Here is a 26510-nt window from a genome sequence, read left to right as displayed (position 1 = left end):
CTATTGTTAACTACGTTCCACTGCAAGCTGAGTGCTCCCTCTGTTTACGGATGCCATCGCCCTGACCTAAGCTTCCAGTGGCAGGAGGAGAGTCATGAGGCGGCAATGGACGGACTTTGAGCTCAAATGGAGAGAACTCGGCAGGGGTGACGAGCATGGACGATGCCATCCACACAGCCACCAGGCAGAGCGCGACGAATACGGCGACGGTGGTTGTGGAGCAGGAGAAGTAGGAGGACTGCGGCGCACGCCGGACATCGAGCCGCGTGTGGCCGAACGCCATATTGATCGGTCAGTCCGATGCTCACATCCAACACGCCTGGCCTCCTACAACAAGAGGAGGTAAGAAGATTGCATACATCGCTGGCATTCTAGAGAAGGGAGGCAGTAAGAACAGTAACTTGATTGTTGGCGGTCCGATTCCAGGGTAAGAATCGAGGAGGGGAACTAGCTAGAAGAAGAAATCGGGAACGAATCTCAAAAGGAAAAGGAAAAGGAAATCGAATTGCAGGAGCATCAGGAGTTAGGAGAAGTAATCTGGTGCGTACCTTGCGGGAATGAATCGGTGGAGGGGGAAGGATTGAAGCAGGGGACTGGATCCAGATTCCGCGTGTCGGCCGCCAAGAACAGACACCGAAATGGACAGGCAGACGTCCAACTCTACTTTATGGTCTTGTCGTCTTTTGGCGGAGAGGACTGATGGGCTGTAATCAGGTGGCGGATAATTTAGAGCGTGTTTACTTCTAGGAGGTTGGAATTTTGGGTTAATATAGTACTTTCGTTTTTATTTGGTAATTAGTGTTTAAATATGGACTAATTAGGCTCAAAATGTTTGTCTCGTAATTTCCCATTAAACTGTGTAATTAGTTTTTTTCATCTATATTTAATGTTCCATGTACAGACCGTAAATATTCAATGTGATAGATACTATAGCGCTTTTTAGAATTTTAGGTAGAACTGAACACGCGCTTACCGGGAAGGAGGAGGCACGGATCAGCTATCACGGCAGGCACTGGGCACCAACTGTCCTTCGCCCCATTTTCCTTCGTTTGCTCCAAGTAGGCTTAAGCCATGTTTAGTTTGTAAAAATTTTGGCGAAATAATATTGTAGCATTTTCGTTGTTATTTAGTAATTAGTATTCAATCATAGTCTAATTAGACTTAAAAGATTCGTCTCGTGAATTTCGTCTAAACTGTGTAATTAGTTTTATTTTTTATTTATATTTAATGCTTCATGCATGCGTCCAAAGATTCGATGTGACGGAGAATCTTGAAAAATTTTGCAAAATGAAGTGGAACTAAACGGTACCTTAGTTTTTCTTATTTAGTTTCAGGGTTAATTCGAACCATACTATAGCAAATGTCTGCGATTACAATTTGTCTATTTGATTTTAGTCATTACAATTCGCTCTTTACATGAATCATGCCATTTTCTACGGTTCGATGACATTGGACCCACATGCAGACAATCATATTTTCATATTGCCCAAAATACCCCTTTTCTTCTTCCTTGTTTCTTCTCAGAACTCAACAATGGTGGTCCTAGGCTGCGGGATCCCGATGGTGGCGCACCACCACGGAGATAGGAAACGACGACGCTGGGAGGAAGGAAGGTGTGAAGCGAATGGGACAGCTCACCAGCGCCGCCGCCTCCATGCCCCCTAGTGGTCGGTGCTCGGGGGGTCATGGTCGTCGTCGTTCACGCTCGTCTACGCGCCTCCAACCGTGCCCGTGCTCACAGATGTTGACTCCCTCCGTGCTCGCGGTCACTCGTTGGCGTTGTCGTACTCGCGTCGTTGCCCATGGACCCGACCGCATCGGCGTCCACACCGCCACCCGCGGATCTAGCCATGCCGCCATAGCAGCAGGTGGCCCCAACCCTCATGCCACGCCCGCCAAACGAAGCCCACACGCGGCGCCTCCTTGCCCGTGTCTCCGCTATGAAGAGCTCCCCGTAGCAGCTTTCTCCACCGTGGATGCCACGGGAAGAAATATGAGGGAGAAAGAAAGAAGATAACACATGGGTCCAATGTAAGTGAGATGGAGAGGGGAGTGGCAAGGGCATATTGGACCATACGAAAATTTTACAGTGCTACATATGTCTACATGTGGGCCCAGCATCGTCGAGAACATAGAAAATGACATGGTTTAGATAGAGAGGGAATTGTAATTGTACGAATCCAAATAGAGGAATAGTAATGGTATATCTCAAAACTGTGATATTGAAAGGACCGAGGATGCCGCCTAGAGGGGATGAATAGACGTTTCTAAAAATTCAACCCTTTAAAATGCGGAAACGATTAGTGTTGGAGTTTCCAATTACTTGGAGACTCCAAATCAGAGAAATAAACCCCTCATGAGTTAGCGAAGAAGTATATAAACTATATTGAATCAACCTATAAGCTACAACCCTGCAACACAATGATTAGTGCAATGAATAGATAAAAGCAGCGTTGGGGAAAAATACCGGACACGTTCGGTATCCACGAATTCTGCAGTCCAGCTCGCAACTTGCTCCTACCGATTTCTCCTTTCACACCAAGTTGCAGGCACTCAATAGTAACCTGTAGACAAGCTCAAGCAACACAAATAGATCACAAATGCCAAATGAAAAGAGAGATCGAGACACGGTATTTGTTTTACCGAAGTTTGGACTCCGTCGAGTCCTGCTCTCCGTTGAGGGGACTGCGAGCGACCCAACAAAGATCAGCTCTAGAGGATCACAAAGGTCACTCTAGCCAGAATCTTTTCCAACTCCCACTAGTTGATTCCTTCCCTTGCGGCGGTGGAATCGAATCGTTACAAACTTTTCGAGGCACACCACAATCCCTTGAGTGCTATCCGGTGATTCCTAGCCATTTAGGATCGAAGAGTCCAAGACTAACAAATGCAAATCACGAGATCGACAAATATGCACAAGTGCTCAAGGGTGGCTTGCTCTCAATTTAGAATCTCACTCAACCCACAAATGGATTTTGCAAATTGAATCAATCACTCACTAAGAGAGGGTTGGAGAGCGTCCTCAAGGCTCAAAACGTGTATAGAAGTTAGTAGAATCAGCAGCCTCCAAAGATGGAGACTTAGGGGTATTTAATTTATAGCCCCTTTGAAAAACTAGCCGTTATAAAGCCGACGTCCAGTATTGCCTGCACACCGCCAACGGTCACTAAGTCAGTGGTGCGTGTGAGGCGTCAAAACTCCTGAAGATTGCCAGAACTCTCGACGAATGAAACTCCAGAGCACAAAGAGGTTGATGTGGCTGACCCAATACCGGACATGTCCGGTATTTTCAGCCACAGCTAGATCAAGTTAGCTCTAGGCACTCTCTCTCACTCGAACCTCGCATGGGTTGGCTTGAGCACTTATGTATAATCATCTATCAACATGATGCATCCCTCTTAATAGTACGACATACATATTTACTCAAGATAAAAAGAAAATGGAATTTGAGCCACTTAAGTTGATTTTCTTCAAACTATATGCCAAAGCTTTCAATCTTCATCAAGTGAGGGTGTCAACATGTCATCTTTGATTTTGTCCTTGAGCATAGCCATCTTGAGCATGTGACTTGACTCCTTTCAACAAATGTGAGTCAACTTCAAAAGCATCAAGTCACTTCTATCAATTCATCTAAGATTTGATCCTTCACTTCAATGTGACCATCATGATTTAATTGGTACATCAACTAAATGCAAGTACTTCTTTCTTCATCCTAGATCGGTTCCTCAATTGCCAAGCCATCGCTTGTCCTTCACCCTTGCTTAGTACCTCGAAGCCTTTCCTTGCTATTTTTACCATCTCAAGCCATCAAGTCATACTTTATGTTGAATCATCCTATAAGTTCATAATTCATCCTTTCAATGTAGCAAGTTTTAAAAAATGAGACCATTCCATATGCAATCCCTCATGTCTCGTTAATCAAATTCATCAACGTGCTTGCTTTCACATTATTAATAGAAATCCCACAATGAATACGCCTTGCATGAAGTTCATTTATATTGTTGTCTTATGTTTAAACTAGATTGTTTATACAACAACACATCATTTTGGCTTTTATCAAATACCTATGAGATGACCCATTTCCTGTCTAACACTTAGCAAATCGGTTAGATCTTTAATCACGTTGTCATTCAATTATCCAAAACCCACTAAATGGCTAGATGCACTTTCAGATATTTATAATGGCATGGTTAATTTAAAGTAGCTAGAGACACAAGGTTTTGCCAGATTTAGGACACGTTTGGCACCGGCGCATCGCTCCTCCGTGTAAGCTCCGTGGGTAGCTAGAGCCTGTTTGGTGAAGTAAGGTAGTGTTTGGCACAGCTCGGCTCTAGCTCCCTACCCTACAGCACTGTGCATCCCTCTATTGCCTTGTAGCGAGGAACCAGACGGCTCTGTCTCCAATCAAAATCAACACGCAAAAGGGAAGGGGCCAGGGATTTGGGGATTTGGTAGCTCCTCCATAGTATTGCTACAATACCCGGAGCCAGAGTCACCGGAGCCCCTCCAAATAGGCCCTAAGTTTGTGTGGCACTTCTCCCAAATGCGAAAAATGGCTTCAGCTTCATGCTTTGTTAGCTAGAAATTCTCCTCCGTACAAGGTGTTGGTGTGGCTTCATCCACTCAGCACTCGGAGCCGGTGGAGAAATCGATGCAAGAGCCACCCAAACGAGCTCTTAGCTTATCGAATGATTCTAGTTTCAAACTTCAATAAAAAAGCTCATGCTTATTGAGGTATTAGGGATTCGTGCTATCTTATTTTCATGGATGATGGATCTAAAGAGGTTATCCGACTGGCTGTGGAGGCATAACCTCTAGGGGTGGTGGAAGAGGCTGGTTTAGCGATGTAGGTGATGAGGGCATATAGCTGCAATATGTTTCGCATGACAATGATGACATGCTGTTGTAGCCATTGCCATGCTGGCTGACAGCTCTAGCTTCCATAACACCGCAATGTCCAAATCACAATCGCTAGTTGCTTCACAAAATGTCAAAAGTGCTTGCACGAGCAGCTAGTGCCTAATTTGATAAAAAGGCTAAAAGACCTTGCTAGAACATATGTTATGATAAAAGTTGTAGATGTCTTAGCGCAAATAATAGATAAAGAGGTATAGCGAAAGAGTCTGATAAAAAACATTAGCCTACACCGCTCTTTTATGACGGATGAAAGTCATAAGATCTTCTTTGCATATATGGTCTATAGATTTTACACAAGGCATACAACAATGTTAGTTCATATTGAGTCTATCTTTAGAGATGAGAGTGCCACCTGAGCCGAATTGACCAATGACGGTGGTTGGGAGGATGCAGTGGAAGAGGCAAGAGGAGAGAAACAAAGTTAGAGCATAAAAAATAGATTCCCTTTTCTTATGACCTTCATACAGGGGAATGAGATGAAAAAATTGCTCCACCAAATGCCCTTTCTCGATCCCATTTCCCTCTATTTTTTCTTAATCCCTCAAATGTCAAAACCTCCCTTTAATTCCTCAAATGGAGGATCTGCCACCATTTTTCTCAATCCCCATTCCTCTTAGTCCTGTCACTGATGTCACGGGCCCACAAGATGGTGGAGTTGCTAACGTCTCTGTCGTGAGCATGTGGCTACCGAACCACCATCGCTCCGGGCGGCAGAAAGTGCAAGCCGTTGTGTCGGGAGGCGAGTGCGCGGGGCCGGGCGAGCACCTACCTCGCGCCATCGAGTCACCGTCGCGAGGGGTAGGTGCTCGGGCTAGCCACGCCTCCGATTTTGCCACCGTGTGTGGAGCAAGGAGATAGGAGGAGGAAGAAACGAGATGTGTCGTTGACAGTTGCGTCCCACGTAAATAAAGGAGATTGAGTATTCTCACTCTGCTGCAGCAGTGCTCCCCTGTAAGCTTCAATTCAGTTTTTCTAAATCATCACTTACATAAGGTTCCAAAAAAATCTCATACAAGATTTTTAAGGAAATGGGATATCCAATTCGATGGAGATGCTCTTAGGTCTAATTTGAATGCAAGAGAGAGGCAGACCTAGAGATGGAAAGCTTCCGTAGAGAACTAAATGGTTTACTAAAATAAGAATCAAATAAATTACTCACTTTGGAAAAAAAAGTCCAGAATCCTAGGAATTTAAGTTTTAGAAAAAATAAACCATAAAGACCAATGGTTTGTACGTACGATCCCAGCAGCCTCTATTTAGAGCTTGTTTGGCATAGCTTAGCTTCATTAGTAAAGCTGTTTTTTTTTTAAAAATAGCTTTATGAGCAACTTTTTATGTGAAACTGAGCTGTTTTGGAAAAACTGTTTGGCAAAACAGCTTCACCAACAGCTTCATGCATGGTTGGAAGAGAGAAATGAGGGAGAGAACTAGGATAAGCTACTTTTTTTTAGCTTTATCCGAACTTATGTCTTTGTGAGAGGGGGAGAAAAATAGCTTTACGGGTGAAGCTATTTTAGAAGTGAGTGTTTGACAAATAAAACAACTCACACCAATGAGCTGTGCCAAACATCTTCTTATTTGCCAAACTATATTACTTTAAAATATACTAATATTCATTTTTTAAAAAAAATACAGCGCTATTATTTTTCACAACAGCCGAACGGAGTATGTAAGGAGAAAAGGGTATTTGAGAGGAAGAGAGGAGAATTCAAGGCTGCGTGGCTGGCGAGCGGAGGACGACGGAGCAGAAGCAGCTGGCATCAGCCGCTGGACAGTGGGCCTCGAGTGAGTACCAGATAGAGAGAGGACCGGGCGAGAGCTCCGGGTGCTTCCTTGCTTTTTCAGTTGGTTTCCCCTTCCGGCTGCCCCCCCTCCGCTCAGGCCTCAGTCCTCAGATCGATCGAATCCAGCAGAGCAGTTCCAGCTCCAAATCCAATACAATCCAACCCCCCTATGCTTATGCTGGACCACGACCCTCCCTCCTGGTGGACACTCGAGATTTCCATCACCAATTTCACCTTCTTCCTCCGCCAGCGCCGCCGCCGCCGCCCCACACAAGGTTAGCTGCTATCCCCAAATCGATTCATCATCCGTGTCCTTCCTCCCACCTCCTGCTGGCTTCACTTCATTCCATTTCATTTCTTCTTCTACCATGCTGATGCCTGATGCTGCAGCGCGGTGCTTCCAGTCGGTCGCCGCAGCACAGACCCAGAGCATTCCCTTCCGCACATCAAACTAACCAGGTTGGTACTGTACTACTTTGCTTTGGTCGATTAACAGCCCTGCGTATCTGCTGCACTTTCACCAACCTCGGTCTCCTCTCCTGGAGTCCATTGGATTGCTATCGCTATCAATCTCGTCTCATTCCGTTGTTCATGACAGGAGGCAGGCAGGCAATGCACGCACACTTGTTTAGAGCAGAGCTGATCCAGGATGGGCCTCAAGGAGCAGCATCCGCAGCTCGACCAAACTGATGATGTCATCAACTCACCCGCTTCTGTTTCTGACGACCACCACCACACACCGGGCATCCCCCGTGTCTCAAGCTGCAGCACCGACAACGATTCTGGCCTTCCACTTTGCCGAGTCTGTCATTGCGTCGAACCCGATCTGAGAGGCGAGTCCGCTCTCGGATTCTTGGGCATCGCGCCGCCTTCCCCTCCGAGGACTGACACTGACTCCACCACCACGACGTCCACCAGCAAGGATGCCATCACTGGGCCAAAGGATGATGCCGCCAGTGCTCCCAGATTTGTTGAGTTCGTAAGCCCCGAGGGGGAGATATTCGTGTGCGCCACTGACGTCGAATCGGGGCCTCTGCACCAGCAAGACCATCTTGTGGATCTAGGGTGTTCTTGCAACAACGACCTTGCCCTCGCGCATTATGCCTGCGCGTTGAAGTGGTTCATCATCCATGGATCCACCACGTGCGAGATATGTGGAACTGTTGCTGCAAATGTAAGGCCTGACGATTTCAATAAGGTTCTCGCTTCCCTCAAGGATTATGAAGCTCTCAGGGAAAGGACATCCACAGGGGAAATCTCATACTTGCAGCATGGGGCAGATACTGGTGTTGATCCAGACGCCGTCGCGGCGATACGAAGGCAGCGGCTTAGCGAGATATCATCTTGGTTCAATCCTCACAACTCTCACGTGGCTGTTGCCCAAGGCCACATTGATCAACCTCAGCCGCCACTTAGTCCAACCAATAATTCTGTTCTGGAGCATAGTGTTGTGGCAGCGACATGGGTACGTACAAGATGGAGTTTGGAGAGCACTGGAGTTTTTGTTGCTACCTGCCTAGTTGTCATTATTCTTGCATGGTTGGTTGCTCCACATGTTGGCAAGGTATGTTTCGCTGAAGGTTCTCTTCTTATTTACACATCCTTGTGTGAAAATTGCAACTTCTGAACTCAATTGCATACCCCTTCTTATTATAACTGTTAAAAGAGAATTGCTCGGTAGTTCTCCTTTACAAAAACTGTACAAATCATAAAGCGGACAAACATTAAGATAACTACACAACCCTGAAAAAAAGGAGAAAGAATTAGATCCGCCATATGAAAAAAAAAATGAGAAATAATTTTATAGATGCATAGAGCAGGTTTTCCATCTGGTGAAGGTGCTGCACGTGTTAAGTATTATTGACTGAAGGACACTGTTATCTGCTGAAACATACTTGTATAAGTTACTGATCATGTGGCTTTCTTTTTTACCCTTGAGGAACTGCAGTTTAGTAACTATTAGTGTTATTTTAAGTTATGCAATTTGAAGTTTGTTAGATAATAACAGTCATCTGATCCATAGAAGTAACTGTGAGCCTGAATTAGAAAGTTTAGATGCAGCTATCCCTTTGTAGCCTATGGTCGTTCTTGGACCATATTGAGGGTGCTCACATGCATAGTTATTTCTTGCCTTCTATAAATCTGGCATTTTGTATATATATAATTTTCAGCTAATTAGCAACGATTTCTTGCTCTCTTGAGGAAAACAAAACTAATGAGCTAGGTTGATGTAAAAGAAAGGTTCCCCTATGGATGAAGCATTTGATGTGAAGTATGATTTTGTTTTTGGGCTTCTGTGCAGAAAGCTGCTGTAATCTGTCTTCATATGCTTCTTGGAGGTTTATGCGTATTGACTGTAGTAATATCCCTAAGATTTGTAAGTAGACGGTGATCTTTCATGATATATTTCATTTCCTTTTAGCCAGATTTTTTACCTTTGGCTAAGTAAGTGTTTAGAAAGCGATGGTCTTTTACCATTGCCTGAATGCGAAATGATTCTTTCTGATTGCAGGTTTTCCCAAGAATCCAGTATGGGTCCATGCAGTATTGGGCAATCTTGTTTGTGTCCTGGTTCCTTGTGTTTGGTGTTTGGGCTTCACGAACACGCAGCGCACGCTCCTCATGAGCATATAGTGTATGCATGAGTCATTGCAGCAGACCCGATTGCTTCACTATGGCAGTTTTAGGTACTGCGTCCTTGTGTATATTCACGTGTACTATATAATGCTTGCCTTTTCCCGAGTTGTTCTATATAAGATGTATATGCTTGATTCAGAAAAGATGGAAAACCATGTGCAGCGCTCGGTGTGATTATTTCCCCCATTTGTTTGAGATAAGCAAACTAGGGTAATATTGAATGCTAAAACAGATAAAACTAGCCCATAAGTAGTCAGCACCATGTTTTTTTTTTTGTTTTTTTTTAAAATGAGCAGTCACCATGTTACAAGAGAAGAAGTTGGTCAAGCTTCAGTTATAGGGTAGTTTGTATTATGTAGTTTAGCGCTGTAGCACTGCCCTTGAGCACATGCCCCTTGGGTTGCTTCTTATTTATTCATAGAGGATGGGATGAGAAGTGATTTGAAGCATAGCCCTATTATGGTTTCTGATATTTGTTCTTCCTCCATGGAAATGATCCTTGGGCAGATTCACAAGAACTTGAGATGGATGTATCTGTGCCTGACAAGTCGTCTATATGTATAGTGGAATTTGCACATGCCACCACTTAAGATGCAGTTTTCATCAATACCATCAGGCTAGTCGATGACATGTGGGGGTCTAATCCTATATGTCATAGACTTAGGCTGATGGTAGTAGAAGCTTGACCTTAAAACACCACTCTGGCCCTCCCCTTAGAAATGAAGACACCAATCGGTTGCAATGGGGGTATTTTGCTTCATTTCCTCCATCCATCAGGTATTCAGATATCAGATTGGGGTATTTTTTTATTTATTAATTCAACACATCAGCAGAACATAAATAGCTTTGATCTTCCCATTGAGCTATCTATACTACACTAGTTTACACAGACACGGCTAGCTGAAAAAACGGCTGATGCTGATTTGTTGTGAGAGAAAAACACTATTATTTCGCTAAAACGGTACGGCTGATAAATTCAAGTGAACAGGACAATCAACTGATCAACTGCATTGTCCATCCTAGGCTAGGTAGCTCAAATATTATGCACTTTGCTGCACATCTAATCCATTCCAAGTAATACACACTTTGCAGGTTGCAGCTGTTTACAATCGCAAATGGACCCCTTGTTCAAAACCAACTGGTACTAGTATCTATCGCCAGCTTCATTCATTCTATTCTACTTCTTGGCTGAGTGGACTACAATCAGTCTCCTCATCCTCCTCGTCCTATACAAGTAGGAACCCCCTTCCTGCTCCCTGGCATCCATCACCTTTCACCAAGTACTGTTTCAAGAAGGGCCTCCTCCTCCTCCTGCACACCACACACAAGTTCAAGAGATCTTATCCACCTCGTCTTAACCAAAACAGTATTATGAACTACATACATAAGGTAAAGACCAGGCCGCATACCACTAGAGCTGTAAATTCTGTCTCTTCATCTACCGCATCCAGAACTGCAGTGTCTTCCATCAGATCCTGAAAAACGTTCACGGCGCGCGTGTAAGTGGTTGCTATTTCCTCTGCTCTAAATACAGACTGGGTTGATAAAGGAAAATGCTAATCACAACACTGCTTACATCCTCAGCAATGCGTAGCACACCATCCTTACCCTACACAAACATGTGACAACATTCTCAGACATCATGTACAAACTAAATTGCACCACAAGTTGAAGAACCACCTACTAACCTTGACTGCGACGAACAGAAGAGGATCAACTGGTGTATAAATCATATAGTGTGCACCATCCTGCAGATACAAAGTGTCAGCAATCACAAGCATGCCAATGAAGACCCAAGACTGACTACTTGTCAGTTACTTATTTGTCACTGTACCAGTAGCGGCATGCTACATAGGCCAATTATCCTATTAAGTATGAAGCTAACTAAATCACATCAACTGTACATCTAAGTTGACAAAAATCAGAATTTCATATTTAATATTACATCCAGGCAGTTTGCTCACCAAATTGAAGCAACAAATCTCTACACCTTCAAAAGGTACACCGTCACCACCATCACCAGAATCTGCAATCTTTATATGAGATACCAAAGAGGATATCGCAAATAGTAGATTGTACTAGTAAGCAAATAGTTTCTGAAATTGTTGAGATATTCAGCCTGTTCGCTGGTTGGTTTCTGGGCTGATAAGCCCAGTTAGTGTTGGTTTGTTGTGAGAGGAAAAACACTGTATCATGGCTGATAAGCCTTGGCTCAAACCAACAAGCGAACATGCTTGTCTAGAAAACATTTCATGTTGACTACAACGTTGGCCTAAAAAAATATATTCATCCGCAAATACAGATTTTTTTTTTGTCTTTTCTTAATCATTTTGACTAGATGACAAGATATGTTGGCCTCAGAGATTAAAAAAAAATGGATGCCTGTGATTTTGGTTACCATGAAACTCTTGAATGGCCTCTTCTGGAAAGCAGAAGCCACCCCTTGCTGTATAACAGAATCTGAAACGGAGAGGAAAGACGCTTGTACAGGGATATCGCGATAGAAGCAAAGGAATGAACAGATATATCCTGAGGCGTGTGCACGGTCCTTACCCGCTTTCGACAAAGTGCATATGTACTCTGGCAAGGGCATAGGCAACAGATGGAATGATTTGCTTGAGTTGGTCGTCATCGACCTAAATAAACAGGTAAAAGTTGTGCATCAAACGTCTAGGAAAGGAAGAAAGCATTATTCCATTACATTAGGAACCATGGAAAAAGAAATGAATAATCAGTTGAAGGAATGTATATAAGGCAGAGAGGGTGAAGACATACAGCTACCCAGCCACTGAAATTTGTGCTCTTGAGAACCTGCACAGGCCTGGAAGAGTGTCACTTGGAGTCTGCCATGAGTATGAGTGGCAATGGACAAATGGTACGAAAGTGTTGGCCGTGGAGCTTTACATGTCAACGGGGCAGAGAAGCAAGCAGTCGTGGTCCTGCGAGCTCCTGAATACTCTTCGGATAATGCACTCCAAGGGGCGGTTGCTGGCGTCGTCGATCTGCAGAGCACAATGTTGGTTTGGCTTGAGTTATCTGGTACTTAATTTCATTTGTGATGAAAGAAAGAAATATGAGCTGAATCCAACCATACCAAGGTGCAGAACGAAAGAAAGGAAGGAGGAGGAGAGGAATGGGATCGGTAGGCGTACGATGGTGACGATGCGCTTGGATGCTGCGGCGATGCACCTGCCCTGGTCATCCAGCACGAAGCCGGCCGGTGGCTTGGGCATGGCGGCGGCCCGGGTGCCCCCAGCGAACCTCCCCTCCTCCCGGTCGTCATAGCCACCGCCGTCGTCGTATTCATAATCTTGGTCCAGAGGGACCCTGGGCGGACGGCGCGCGGGTCCGGGGGGCTTATTCCTGGGAGGGGGCCGTGGGCGGGCGCGGTGTTGCTGCTGACGGGGCGGCGCGGCCCGGACGGAGACGGCGCGGCGCGTGAGGCGCAGGGGCAGGGGGGGCTTGGTGGTGTGGACAAGCACTAGCTGCTGCTGCCCCCGCTTGCACAAGACCGGGGGCACGGGAGCGGCGGCGGCCGCCGCCGCCATTTCTTGTTGCCTGGGAGGGGAGCCGGAAAGCTTGGAAGAGAAGAGTGGATGGTGGATGGATAGCGCGCTCGTCCTTCTCTCTCAACCGTCAGCAGTTGAGAGAGAGAGAGCTTTCACGCCCTGCCGTCCCAGTCGCCATGGTGGTGGACATGGACTGGTGGTGGGTTGGAAGACGAAATCGTTATGGGCCTCTCTGGGCCACCTCCGCATGCGGTAATGCAGCCCATGGGCCAGCACCGAGGCAGCCCACAACCCCTGCAACCCAGCACCGGCGGCGGGCAGACGCTGCTAGCGCTAGCGACTCGCACGGACGAGGAGCTTCCCCCTCACTGCCTCACAGCCGCAGCACCGCCGCCGGACAACCATGGCGTTGTCCAAGCTGCAGCTGCCGGCTGACGACAGCGTCCTCCTGCTCGTCACCCACTCCAATCTCTCCACCTTCGCTGCGGACATCCGCGTCTCCCAACAGGTGGGTGTGGCTCTCATCTTGCCGGGATCGGGATCTCCATCGTCTCTGCTCTGCTAATTGCATCGGATCGCAGACCACCGTCGAGGCGCTCAAGGACAAGCTCTGGCGCAAGACCGGCACCGCCGTCGCCTCCATGCGTCTCCAGCTCCGCGACGACACCGGCGCCAAGATCGCCGACCTCGATGACGACGCCGCGCCCCTCGCGGCCTACGCCCCCTACAACGGCTACCGGATCCATGTTGTTGATCTCGATCCTTCCTCACTCACCTCGGGTGGCTGGTTGGAAGACACTTCCCTTGTCGACAAGTACAAAATGTCCGATGAAGCATACGATAAGCTCGACAGTAAGTTTAAGTTCCCCGGCTATTCATTCCCTTTTTCTTTCCCAGTCAATGTATGCTTTTGGATATGTCTGTTTGCAACTTGCAGTGCATTAGGCCCAATGCTAATTTTATGATTCTGGTGACAGCTAACTTTCGAAAATTCAAAGAAAATATGGTCCCGAAGAACTCTCCGTCAGAGGATAAAGAAGTAAATTACTGCTTACTGAAGTTTTGGACCGTCTTCTTTCATTTTTCATCTCACTTACTCTATTTCTTCAGCAATCAGAAAAGCATATGGAGGATCTGTGCTCCAAAATCAAGGTCAGTTACTTTGGTTCTTCCCATGTGCATTCCATTAAGTTGCACTAAGACCGGCAAATGGTCCAAAATCAGTGTCAGATTTTTAGTGCTGATGATTTAGCAACCAAAGACACACCCTGTCAGAACCTCCTTTCAATTACATCTTTAGTGGCTGGCACAATCACGATATATATGTACCAATTACCATCCTTGCTATAATTACAAATAGCCTAATTTGAGCTAACAATATATTACCAAATCAGCATGCTAACCTCTTTCATTGCCTGATGTCACTTTCCTCTTCCCACTGAACCTTTTTTCCCCAAGGAATATGTGAACATCCTTAGGATTGATTTTAAACTGGTACTCTTCATGGACCATTGTTGCCAACTGCAGCAAGTGATCTAACAAGTGTGTCACAGGTGGGAGATAGATGTGAAGTCGAGCCTGGTGCCAAGAGGGGCACTGTAAAATTTGTTGGTAGAGCTGAAGCCCTTGGACGTGGATTCTGGGTTGGACTGCAATATGATGAGCCACTTGGAAAACATGATGGCATGTATGTTGAGTCCTAAACTATGAAAAATAGAAAATGATAAGCTTTTGTGTAGATTTTGTTATTAGTCATTTTTGTTATGTAATGCTAGTGCATTGTGGAGTCCTAAGCCAAGCTAATAATATGAGGAGAGGTAGAGGAAGACCGAAATTGACATGGGGGGAGGCAATAAAAAGATATTTGAAAGCTTGGGATATACCTAGAGATCTATGTTTGAATAGGAGTACTTGGAAAGCAGCTATTGAAGTGCCTAAACCGTGACTTGGGGCTCTTGGTGGGTTTCAACTCTAGCCTACCCCAACTTGCTTGGGACTGAAAAGCTATGTTGTTGTTGTTGTTGTTATGTAATGCTAATTGCTGCTTATGTCATATCCCTTGATTTTGTGATGGGTAACCTGCTATTTTCATTAATAAATGGCAGTAGCTCTTGATAACATTTCCTTGTGCTTCGTGGATACTGCAGGGTGAAAGGCATTCGCTTCTTTGAGTGCCCTCAAGGTCATGGGGCAATTGTGAGGCCAGAAAAAGTAAAGGTAAGTAAAGGTATTTTCGTTGCTAGATTCCTAGCTCTTTACCTTGTGTACTTTGGAGCGAGTTTTGGTTAGACGTTATCTCTGCAGCGGATTGCTGAAATTTAGAGGCGCCTAGTGTTTCTTCAAATATCGTTTGGGAACATGAGGAGTAACACAACCTTTTTGTAGTAGCGGGTCATGTGACATGAGTGAGTGTTTGCATTGTAAGGTATTGAGTTTTTCTAAAGGAACAATTGTGAGCATGTTTCTTTGTGACATAACCTTTTCGAGTTGGGTTGCCTATTGATAAGGATGAAACAGTTAACCGTGGCAGAGCCTTTGCTCTGTATGGGTCGTTGTAATAGTATAACAGGCGATTTCTGGTGTGTGTTTTTGCAACCATTATTATCTCCTAGATGAGCTAAGAGGTTGCCTTGTATGGGATTCTTTCCTCTGTCTCTCTCTCTCTCTCTCTTTCTTTAATACTCCATCCATTCCAAATTGTAAGCCGTTCTAGTTTCTTTAGATATGTAGTTTTTGCTACGCGACTAGATATACATTATTATCTAGATATATAGTAAAAGCCATGTATGTAGAAAAGTAAGGACGACTTACAATTTGGAATGGAGGGAGTACGAAAATGTTTCTCAACAGTTTTTTTTCTCGTTTTCTTTTTCGCAGGTTGGGGACTTCCCGGAGAGAGACCCATTTGAAGACGACGAGATATAGCCATATAGGCAACCGAGGAGGGGTGCGTGTGCATTTGAAAAGGGTGGGAGGCCCTTGTTGAGTTCCATTTGAAAAGGGTGGGAGGTCCTTGTTGAGTTGCATTTGAAACGTGTGTACAATTAATTTGGAGATTTGAGTGTGCGCGCTTGCTGTTACTATCTTGTTAAGCGATTCTAACTGGTCACATCGCAAGACATGCAGTCCATGCGCAGGCGTGCCTGATCTCTGCCGACTTCTGTTACATTACATATACATGTGGGTGCTTCTCTACTAGAAAATGTAGATGGTAGAACCTTTTATTCCGTGTTCCCTGCCCCCTGCCCCCTTCAAAAAAGCGGAGGAAAAGATAGAGAATTTTGTCAACTTATGCATAAAAGTTTTAAAACACTTTTTGAAATTGTTTATCCAAAAGAATTCGAGAAAGTTTTTTTTTTAAATAAAATTTTGAGAATAGTTATTTGTATCTACAAATAGTTTTATCATAAAAAATGTATTTTATGATTAATCTAGTGATTCACAAATGTAATTAGTCATCTATCGATCTATATATATCAATTAAACTTAAGATTAATTGATTGATTCATCAAACAAAGGAAATTTACGTTAAAAGATGGAGGGAGTACGTGGGTCATTATAAAGAGGAAAAAGAAAACACTTGTGAAAGATAGTACAACATTAGGCCGCAATTCCAGCAACAACAGGGGCGCTAACCAAACAAAAAAAAAACAAAGAAAAAGAAAGCAAAAAAATGTTTGCAGTTGACTGGTCCAAGGAATTTTCAAGTCCAAGATTTCCGATCTCTCTCACTCAGGTCCTGTTTAGTTCCCTCCCAAAATGCTAAATTTTTTAAGATTTTTCATCACATCGAATTTTTGGACGCATACATGAAACATTAAATATAAATAAAAAATAAAACTAATTATACAGTTTAGACGAAATCCACGAGACGAATCTTTTAAGGCTAATTAGATTATGATTAGACATTAATTATTAAATAACAACAAAAACAGTACAGTAGAGTTTTGCCAAATTTTTCAGCAACCAAACTGGCCCGCCTGCCTGCCTACACTGACTAGACTAGACCTGGCGTGGCCTGCCTTGCCTGCTGCCTTCCCCTTCCTTCCTTCCTTACCCATTCCTCCTCCTCCCCTTCCACCGACCGACCCACCATGACGATGAGGTGAGGCGAGGCGAGGCCTACTCTCCGGGCCGTGGCCGACGCCGACGAGCAGCTTGCTCCATCCCGCCATCTCGTCTTTCTCGTCCACAATACACTAGTTGTGGAAGAGATGGAGGACGGCGGCAAGGCGCCGGCCAGCCTGGGCACCCTGCGCGCGGTGCTCGCCATCCTCCAGTGGTGGGGCTTCAACGTCACCGTCATCATCATGAACAAGTGGATCTTCCAGGTTTCCTCCTTCCCACCCGCATTCTATGGATTCTAGCTTCCCCATCCATCTTCCATCCCCCGCCGCGGATCTGGATGCCAGATGCTTCTACTGCCCTGCTGCCGCCCATTCTAGTTGTAGCCTTGTAGGAGAACGACTCTTCTACTTTCCAATATCTAACTGAATTCGTCCATACAGCTTACCATTTCATTATTTGCGGTTCCCCGCCCTCTCCCAGATTAGTTTGGGTGGGAAACAGACAGGGTCAAATGGACTTGGCCATTGGGGCTTGGATTATTAGTACTCTACTAGTTTATTACTTTGGTGCTTAGTCAAGCAGGGTTCAGCAGCCTAGTCACACCGTGTTTTATCTCGATTTTACTGTCTAGTCCAGGAGAGTTGCTGCTCGTATGCATTCAGCAATCTCTCTTTTGTATGTTTGGGTAAAAAATTGGGTAGTGATAGACATGTAATAGGAGGTTATTGCAGTGACTTTCCAAGTTGCTCCTCGTGCTCCCTTTCTTCCATATACTGCCTACACTAATGCAGTCCATTCACTGTGCAAGCCAACTGTCTATCATCTTATGAGTGGTGGGTGGTGGGTGGTAACCTCCCTCTATCAAAAGTTGTGCCCTTGATATAAGATGCTCTTCTCTGCAGAAACTGGATTTCAAGTTTCCTCTCAGCGTGTCCTGTGTCCACTTCATCTGCTCTTCAATCGGAGCCTACATCGCAATCCATGTGCTTAAGGCGAAACCGCTAATTGAAGTTGAACCGGAGGACCGCTGGAAACGGATATTCCCAATGTCGTTCGTCTTCTGTATAAACATTGTGCTGGGAAATGTGAGCCTGCGCTACATTCCAGTCTCCTTCATGCAGACGATCAAATCTTTCACTCCTGCAACCACAGGTACCTTGATTATGCTACCCTCGCTGGTCGTTCAATCTTCCACTTGTTACCTTGCTGTGGTATGAGAAGAGAAGATGATACGCTGGTTTCATGCCATGCAGTTATTCTGCAGTGGCTAGTCTGGAATAAGCATTTTGAGTGGCGCATATGGGCTTCGCTGGTCCCCATAGTCGGGGGAATACTCCTGACCTCGGTGACAGAGCTTAGCTTCAATATTTTTGGTTTTTGTGCTGCCATGGTTGGCTGCCTGGCTACATCTACAAAGACCATCTTGGCAGAGTCCCTGCTCCATGGATACAAATTTGACAGGTACACACTTGTCTTATGCTATGGTGCCCTGGTGCTTATTTATTAGCAGCTGTGTGCTCTGCCAATAACAATGTTAAAAACATTTCATCTTCTTCCGAAATCAATCTGTTCTTCGAGACCATTTTTCCTGCTCAATGGAGGTTGGAACTGCTAATTATTTACTGTAGTAAGATGATTTATTCTATTTTCTGCAGCATTAACACGGTGTACTACATGGCACCCTTTGCCACCATGATACTGGCTCTACCAGCAATGTTGCTTGAAGGAGGCGGTGTAATCAACTGGTTCTACACACATGATTCAATCGTTTCTGCGCTGATTATCATCCTAGGTTCAGGGGTGCTTGCGTTTTGCCTTAACTTCTCCATCTTCTACGTCATCCATTCAACAACAGCAGTGACTTTCAACGTTGCTGGCAACCTCAAAGTAAGGCATGACTATATTCTGGGCCATGTTCTTCTCCCTACTCCCTCTGCTCGACATTGACATCTTAATGGGCATGCTTCTGTAGGTCGCGGTGGCAGTGTTAGTGTCATGGTTGATCTTCCGGAATCCAATCTCTGCGATGAATGCAATTGGATGTGGAATCACCCTGGTTGGTTGCACTTTCTATGGCTACGTGAGGCATCTGATCTCGCAACGGCAGGCTGCAGCCCCAGGGAGTCCAGGAACAGCGCACGCGAACCTGTCAAGAAATCAGATGGAGATGCTTCCCCTTGTGGACGACAAGCAAGAAAAGGTTTAGCAAGTTAGCATTTCTGCAGTGGAAGAGGTACAATACAAACAGATGGTATGCCCAGAGAAGACTGACAGCGGTGACATAGTGCTGGGTTCAAGGCTCTGCATAAGCTAGGGCTCGCAGTAGTTTCTTCACTTCTTGAAGAGAGAATTATATATGTACTCATGTGTGTGTGGTGAGGTTGGTCAGAGACAAGTAAATTGGAACTTCTTATAGCATCGTTTCCTCCTTCCATTTGTGATATTAATCTCCAGTATCAGAATTCAATTCGTTATTAGGAAGGTTGATTTGCTGTGGTGTCTATGCTTATCCTACATACTGGACTGCTGACCTGGGAATTTAGCGTGTGCTCTGCTCGAAAGCTGCAGCGTGCTCTGATGGGTGATGGCGTGCCAGATGCTACAGCATTTTCCAAAGTTGCGTGCAACGTTGCCATGGCCCATGGCTGCGAACGATATGCTGTCATGCAAGGAATAAAGCCAGGCGCCTAGAGTCAATGTTGCCCGGTCCGGCACTCCTAGATAAACAGATAGACATGCATTGTGGTCGTTGACCTCAGCAGTCAGCACATTCAATTTTTGCCTAATCTATAAGCTGGAAACTTTGACAGCTTCTGCTATGTATGTACAACCTTCGAGAATGAGGCAGAAGAAATTGGTTTTTGATGTGAAGAGAATTAAGCGCACGCCAGGATTGGGCTTGGATGCTGAGGTTTCTCATCGATCAGTCCCGGCAACTTGGTGGTGTTGCCGGCGTGGGCACAGGACTCGCAGGCCACCGACGGCAGATTCTCCGTGCTCCAGTCATCTGGAACGGTCAGGAAGTGCTTGCTCATGAACTTCCTGAACCTCTTCTTGTAATCCCTGGGGGAAATCACTGTTGGCGATTCATTCCTGGGCACCACCAGGGACGCTTTCACCATTGTCTCCAGCTGCTTGTCCCATGTATACTGCCTCAGGTAGTCGATGATGCCGAATACGAGCTCATGCTTCTGCCTGTCCACTCCAACCAGCAAAGAGTAGTCCATAACATTGATCGACTGCAAGCACAGGTTTTTTTGTGATTGTGAGCACGTCTTCAATTCCATCTATCTATGAATTATGATATGGCAGCACAAATGGAAGTCATACATACTGTGAGAAAGGACGTATCATTCCAGATTGCCCGCTCCAAGAGATGCTTTGCTCTTCCACCAATATAGATTGGAGAAACACGCATGTCATCCACAAAGTTTTGGTCCAAGTAGACGGTGCCATGGTCATTTGAGTCGGAGACATATCGCGAAAATATGGCGCCTTTCAGATCATATGTCCGCGACACATTGTGTCCAAACAGGATGTTTTCCATCACCATCAGATCCATCTTAATCTCCTTGCCATGTCTTATTTGCTTGACCTGAAACAAAACATGATGCTCACGGTTTAATAAAGTAAGACAGCAGTGGGAAGGAGGAAGTCCTGCAACAACCATTTGAAATAACTACCTGATAGATTCCTAAGATTTTGGCAAGGCAAGTTTGGCTTCCCGTGTCCAGAGAATGGTTGACATGTTTGAAGAAACCAGGCGCAAATTTGATGAAGGACTCAAACTCTGTCTTCTTTATTTGCTTTATGATGAGCCTGTCATCCATTGTTTTTGCAAAGAATGCCTTACTCTTTCCGCCTTGAGCATCCCACTTCTTGCAACGGCTCAAGGAAGTAATATATGCAAGCTCCGATGGGCAGCATTTCTTTCGGAGGTTGTAGAACTGGTTAGAGTGTACACAGATGACTGAGTACTTCCCTTTGAGAGCTATTCTCCCGTTGACAGATATTTCTGGATGGAGAGAGGATGATAGAAGTGAGCTATCATAGCTGGAGAGGTCGTCAGATGAAATGCTTGCCTCAGAATCTGAAGATCCAAAAGACAACGACCAGGACAAAGAAGCAGAGGAACTTTCAGATACCGAGCTGTAAGACTTCTCTATTGTTTTAGCATACTCTCTACCCCTGATATCTGCTGTTTCAGTCTCAGCGATAGCATCCATCAGTAAGTGGCGACGTTCCTCAGATATAGCAAGAGCTCGGGATATTATACTGGATATCTCATCCTCTGATACACACAGGATACTGCCACCTGGACCTACTGTGAACTGTGGAGAGCTTATCTCCTCGGCAGATTGTCTGTGTTTGTGCAAGGGGGCTAAATGAGTTGGACAGTAGTGGTTAACGACTTGAAACCTTTCCAAACATCCAGCTTTCACTTCCTGCCTGTAAGCCAATCTGGACTCATTCAGTGGGTTCCAAACCCATTTTTCCCCGTCACACCGTTGCGGAATATTGCTCTGAACGCCCAAGCAATTTGAGGTCCCGGAAGATGGCACTTTTGTGCTATGCTGATCATTGTAATGCTTATTCCATGCATCATCAAGCAAGGTTGATGCATGTCTGTACGTCCCTGGTTCACTGAACTTCTCTGGCTCGATACATCTATTCTCAAAGGATGCTTTGCTGCTCATGCGCTCACCGATCCCGCCTGCTTGAGCAACTACTGCAGTTTGGTCACCTGTAAATTCAGAGGTTTCCGCGATGCCATTTCCGACTATTGCATTTTCAGCAGATGTACAGTCTAGAAGTTGATGCAGCCGGTGGTCCCACACATAAAGTTCCAGCAGAAGATCCTGATAGAGCCAATTTACATTAAGGATATCATCCACAGAGCTTGATTCCCTATTTCGATCAACAACCTTTTCTAGAGAATCCTGGATGATGATAAAGATAAGCCATGAAATAATGATTACCAGAAATGCAGAGTACATTAATCAGTGCGACCGATGGAAGGTTCATCTAAAAGAGGACGGGAATTTTTACCATGAACTCAGCCTTCTCTTTAATCAACATCTCTTCAAGTTGAGAAAAGTCTTTAACAGGAAAGAAGGCACCACAATAGATTGCCAGCTCAGGAAATTGATCCTTCAGCTTCTGTAGTACGCCTGTGACTTCAGAGAAAAGTGTAACTCCTGTAGCAAGAACCTTAAAGAAGTGCAGCAGAGGCATTAGGCTCCACTATGGATGTTCACAAACGAAGCATGAGATGGAAACGACAATTGAGAATGATACATACATTTCTTACCTCTTGCCCGTACCAGTCATGCATATTGGGATTGTGAAACTCAAGAGTAGTCTGTGGTTTGCAGGCATTGTAAATTTCGACCGAGGAATACTGGAACATTGCTACTTTGGAGCCCAACCTGAAGTTGACAGATCCCAAATAAATGAATAGAAAAGGTTCAGTCCAATATACAATGGAAGCAAAATAATTTATGAAATCATATGCAGCTGATGTTATAAGGTTCTTGACTCTTGAGCTTACCCAAAAAAGCGCAGACAATCCCTATTGAGTGAATGCCCGCATATTGACAGCCTTCTAGCAGTTGAGTGGCTTGAAAAACTGAGTTCAAGGAACTTCCCAAATGAAAGGTAGTGTGCTTCAGTTGACATTATCACCCTTCGTGATGATCTGGAGATCCCATTTTCATGTTCACATCTTAGACATCTAGTCCACATCCAAATCTTTCCTACTGATTCACCAGGTAAACGATATTTAGGCAGCAAGCGCTTCACAAGAACAGTCAGATTCCCGTTGCGGTGAGTGTAGGAATACATGTGAGCTTCTGGAGGCTCTCCACATGAGGAACAGCTGAGGTTCTGCGAAAAAGACACAATCATGAGTCGTGAGCATATTCTTCAAATTGACTTGGCAAGGTTCTGTATCAGCCAAAAAGAATGGAAGCAAGAAGTCATTTGCTTGGAGGTATCGAATTCATTTGCTTGGAGGTATCGAATTCATATTCAGCTGACAGAAGTAGATCGGTAAACATAACTAGAATGATAACAATGTTACCTGCTTCTGCAAAATGTCTTGCAAATAGCGTCCTAAGGAAACATCAAAATTTCCATAGTATCTTATACGGGATAGACGGCTCTGCTCGCAGATAACCTGCTTTGTGATACACTGGCTGGACAGCAAAATAAGTATGCTCTGAGACTCCAAGACATCATCCACCTCATCTATATCAGATGTCTTGTCTCCGTTATTGTAACTGGTGCTGTGTTTAATATTTTCCAATGACTGCTCATGTTTTTCACTAACCGAAGTGTCATCCAATGTCATTTGTTGATTGGTTTCAGAGGATGCTTGTTCCCGGGGATCCCTTAAATGATCCACATTCTCACCAGAACCAATTGGTACTCCAACGTTTGGGCTGACATGGATACCGTTACTTGCCATGCCTTCATTGTATTGAGGCCTGTCTTCTATCTGATGATCAGTTGCCTCTTGAGAAGCAGTGACCGGTAAATAAATGTTATGATAATGGAATATATCAATGAATCTTCTCGGTGATTCTGGGACTGCTGATGCTAGTCCTTCAGAAGGGAGTGCTTGATTAGAATCATAATAGATTACTGAACCCTCTTGGAGCTCATTAGGGAAGTTCTTCTCGAGTGGATTTAGAGCATTGAAATTTGTAGAAGAAATGGTAACTGGCACCCCATCAGTAGATTCCTGTACTGATCCTAGTGGCGATGGTCCCGCCTTCCTAGTGACAGAAACTTCTTTGGAAGAATTCTTATTGTTCAAGATTAGTCTCTGATCTTCGAAGAAGGACGTCTCAAGAACGAGGCGGTATGCTGCAAACACTGTGTAGTTCATGACTTGCTTGATTTTCTTCAGTTCTTCAGTATTTGCTCCCCTTAGCAATATCTGCATGACGAAAAGAATCACCATTGTCTATCATTCACAGTGAGCTGTTAATTTACTAATGATTTATAATAATTGCACAAAATTAGCACTTGGTGTTGTCAGCACAAAGAAGGGAAGAAGACATCTATTCCATCTATGTACTTTCATACTTCTCGATGCAGCTACATCATTAATTCCTGCTAGTATCTCATTATAGTATAGATTATAGTGGTTCATCAATTAGTCTTAATCTATATGCGTGTAAGCTAGGCCAGAATCATGCATGACAGTGCTTTATTTTAAAAGAAGCAAAAGCGTGTCAAATTATAAAGAAGAAAAACGCATCCTGCTGTCAAGGCAGGTATATATTCTGCTGTGAACATATACATAAAGCAGAGATTTCATTAGAAAGGTATGCCCATGCTCATGCATGGATCTTGTCTTAGTATAATGCAGCATCAGTGGTGGGCTGTGAAAGGTATGATCATGCATGAATCTTAGTATGATTAATTAGAAAGGAAGTAGCAGACCTACCGTGCATCCCAATGGCTTCTGAAAGCCTTCCAGGAACATTAATGTTTTAGATGGCCTCTTTCCAACTCCAGTGCTGCAGGTAAGGTTGTGCTCCTCCGTCACTTTTTCAATGTGGAAGTAGTCACACTGCTTCAGCTTTGGCTTGCTGAGAACCTCCGAAAACGAGAGTATGGGAGCGCCGGAACAGAGAGCAACCCTCTGCAGCCGGCTGAGCTTCATGTCAAGCACTAGAGTGACTCCTTCCTTGAGAAGAAGCTCCTGTATGTCGCGTGAAACCGTTTTCTCGACCATGATGACATTTGGGCGGCAAATCTCCATCATTTTGCTGACAGACTTGTCTAGATGGTCTTTCTCCTGCTCTATGGAACTGAATGATGAGAAGCCAACATGGGAATGGCCGAGGACTCCGCTAAGCAGCAGCAGCCTGGGATTGTGACACTTGGTGGGCATGTGCTTATGAGCCACATTCTTCCTGAAGACTAAGCCCTTGACGACCTCACTGCATGCAGATGCAGTGGAAGACAAGACATGCATGCACATTATATATATTCTTGACATGTGGTGTTTAATAATAATAATAATAATAATAATAATAACAATAATAATAACAATAATAATAACAATAATAATAACAATAATAACAATAACAATAACAATAACAATAACAATAACAATAACAACAACAATAACAATAACAATAATAATAATAATAATAATAATAATAATAATAATAATAACAACAATAACAATAATAATAACAATAATAATAATAATAATAATAATAATAATAATAATAATAATAATAATAGATGTTGGTCCACAGGATCACCGGCTCAGGTGAGTGAATCACTTACCAGTCTTGCCGAGCACCCGCTAGTGTTGCCGAGCACCCACTAGCCGTGGCAACCACGAACAGGCGTTGTCTGTCCCCACACGCTATGGCTGGAGCTAGAGGAAGAAGGGAAAACAGAGCATGCACGCACAATACAAGACACCAGCGTTGATCAAAGCCCTATTTGTAAGATGGCAAATCTGAACTCTCTTTACTAAGTTGTCGTGGTAGTCTATTTATACAACTGTATCCATCTAATCCTAGTACAGTGCACATGCTGTAACAGTAACTAGATAACATACAGGGCTGACTCTGCGCCAGCCTCTGCATGTGGCTACAGTGCTGCAGGTGAGCCGTGCGACGCCTGCACCTGCAGCAGCTACAGTATCATAGCAGGGGGCCTTTTGGCGCCGCCTTTCCTTGTTGTGTTCACACAAGGAAAGCAGTAGTTTATTCTAACAATTCTTCCCCTAAACCTACTGTTATCCCTTGTACCCCCTCCATGCCGATAATCTCCTTCAGCTTCGTGAGTCGAAGACGTCCGAGCGGCTTGGTGAGGACGTCCGCGAGTTGCCGACCAGTTTCGACGAACTCGATGACGATCTGCCCTCCATCGACACAGTTCCTGAGGAAGTGGAACTTCACGTCGATGTGTTTGCTCTGGTCATGCAGAACCGGATTCTTCGCGAGGGCGATGGCAGGCTGGTTGTCCACCATAAGTGCTGGTGGGTGAGCTTCCACGCCGGTCAGATCGCCCAGCAGCCGGCGCAGCCACACAACTTGGCACGCCGCTGTGGCCGTCGCTACGTACTCTGCCTCGCACGTAGATAGCGCCACCACCTTTTGTTTCAGCGACAGCCATGAGATTTGGGCCGACCCGAGGAAGACGAGCACGCCAGAGGTGCTCCGTCGTCCGTTGATGTCCACCGCCATGTCTGCATCGCTGAACACAGTGAGCTGCAGCCTACTCCCGCCTGTCTTTGGGAAGATGATCCCATGATCCACCGTCCCCTTGATGTAGCGCAGTAGCCGCTTCACCGTAGCCCAGTGATCCTCTCTAGGATCCTCCATGAAGCAACTGACGTAGCCCATGACGAACGCAATGTCCGGCCTCGTGTGGACTAGGTAGCGCAGACCGCCGATAATGCTCCGGTAGAGTGTTGCATCCACCTTTGTCGCGGTGCTGGCCTTCGTTAGCTTCAGCCGCTCCTCCATCGAAGTCACGCATGGCTTGCACTCAGCCATGCCGCTCCTCTCCAACAGCTTGGAGGCATACGGGCTCTGACCGAGCATGAGTTCCTCATTCC

The 26510-nt window shown here is 45.0% G+C and overlaps 5 protein-coding genes and 1 long non-coding RNA gene across 9 annotated transcripts; 3 read left to right on the top strand and 3 right to left on the bottom strand.

Moving 5' to 3' along the window:
- Window positions 1-53: 53 nt before the first annotated feature.
- LOC136534836 (uncharacterized) lies at window positions 54-1945 on the bottom strand. The gene is made up of 3 exons (XR_010778824.1): window positions 1639-1945; window positions 549-704; window positions 54-327 (listed from the first exon to the last, which is right to left on the bottom strand). It is a non-coding gene; the product is annotated as an uncharacterized lncRNA (long non-coding RNA).
- A 4688-nt stretch (window positions 1946-6633) lies between these two features.
- On the top strand, window positions 6634-9584 carry LOC136534833 (uncharacterized). Of its 2 annotated transcripts, none has more exons than XM_066527201.1 (5): window positions 6634-6976; window positions 7106-7160; window positions 7300-8265; window positions 9004-9078; window positions 9214-9584. In XM_066527201.1, the coding sequence occupies exons 3-5, from the start codon at window positions 7351-7353 to the stop codon at window positions 9325-9327; spliced, it is 1104 nt and encodes a 367-aa protein (XP_066383298.1). In that variant the 5' UTR covers window positions 6634-6976; window positions 7106-7160; window positions 7300-7350; the 3' UTR covers window positions 9328-9584. The 2 variants fall into 2 exon arrangements, with proteins under 2 accessions (XP_066383298.1, XP_066383297.1); XM_066527200.1 differs by having other exon boundaries at window positions 7092-7160.
- Window positions 9585-10283: 699 nt separating this feature from the next.
- On the bottom strand, window positions 10284-13009 carry LOC136534834 (uncharacterized). The gene is made up of 10 exons (XM_066527202.1): window positions 12491-13009; window positions 12243-12340; window positions 12114-12159; window positions 11892-11974; window positions 11737-11798; window positions 11303-11364; window positions 11027-11086; window positions 10915-10947; window positions 10748-10813; window positions 10284-10649 (listed from the first exon to the last, which is right to left on the bottom strand). The coding sequence occupies exons 1-10, from the start codon at window positions 12884-12886 to the stop codon at window positions 10605-10607; spliced, it is 951 nt and encodes a 316-aa protein (XP_066383299.1). The 5' UTR covers window positions 12887-13009; the 3' UTR covers window positions 10284-10604.
- A 146-nt stretch (window positions 13010-13155) lies between these two features.
- Window positions 13156-16018, top strand: LOC136534835 (tubulin-folding cofactor B-like). The gene is made up of 7 exons (XM_066527203.1): window positions 13156-13355; window positions 13429-13699; window positions 13825-13886; window positions 13958-13999; window positions 14401-14534; window positions 14995-15064; window positions 15725-16018. Exons 1-7 carry the CDS (start codon window positions 13251-13253, stop codon window positions 15770-15772), a joined length of 732 nt encoding a protein of 243 aa, XP_066383300.1. The 5' UTR covers window positions 13156-13250; the 3' UTR covers window positions 15773-16018.
- An 864-nt stretch (window positions 16019-16882) lies between these two features.
- LOC136534832 (UDP-galactose transporter 1-like) lies at window positions 16883-19416 on the top strand. Its single transcript, XM_066527198.1, has 5 exons — window positions 16883-17178; window positions 17818-18067; window positions 18169-18376; window positions 18571-18802; window positions 18888-19416. Exons 1-5 carry the CDS (start codon window positions 17062-17064, stop codon window positions 19119-19121), a joined length of 1041 nt encoding a protein of 346 aa, XP_066383295.1. The 5' UTR covers window positions 16883-17061; the 3' UTR covers window positions 19122-19416.
- A 104-nt stretch (window positions 19417-19520) lies between these two features.
- Window positions 19521-26504, bottom strand: LOC136534831 (putative 1-phosphatidylinositol-3-phosphate 5-kinase FAB1D). Of its 3 annotated transcripts, XM_066527197.1 has the most exons (9): window positions 25226-26504; window positions 24372-24870; window positions 22998-23858; window positions 22467-22801; window positions 22218-22344; window positions 21965-22126; window positions 20599-21855; window positions 20250-20510; window positions 19522-20154 (listed from the first exon to the last, which is right to left on the bottom strand). In XM_066527197.1, the coding sequence occupies exons 2-9, from the start codon at window positions 24819-24821 to the stop codon at window positions 19792-19794; spliced, it is 3816 nt and encodes a 1271-aa protein (XP_066383294.1). In that variant the 5' UTR covers window positions 24822-24870; window positions 25226-26504; the 3' UTR covers window positions 19522-19791. The 3 variants fall into 3 exon arrangements, with proteins under 3 accessions (XP_066383292.1, XP_066383293.1, XP_066383294.1); XM_066527195.1 differs by lacking the exon at window positions 25226-26504 and having other exon boundaries at window positions 19521-20154; window positions 24372-25053; XM_066527196.1 differs by lacking the exon at window positions 25226-26504 and having other exon boundaries at window positions 19521-20154; window positions 22227-22344; window positions 24372-25053.
- Window positions 26505-26510: the final 6 nt, after the last annotated feature.

The sequence above is a fragment of the Miscanthus floridulus genome, unplaced genomic scaffold, assembly GCF_019320115.1.
Source record: "Miscanthus floridulus cultivar M001 unplaced genomic scaffold, ASM1932011v1 os_2339_1_2, whole genome shotgun sequence".
In the NCBI taxonomy this organism is placed as follows: Eukaryota; Viridiplantae; Streptophyta; class Magnoliopsida; order Poales; family Poaceae; genus Miscanthus; species Miscanthus floridulus.
Note: the sequence above shows the minus strand (reverse complement) of the source record. Positions and strands in the feature narration are given on the sequence as shown.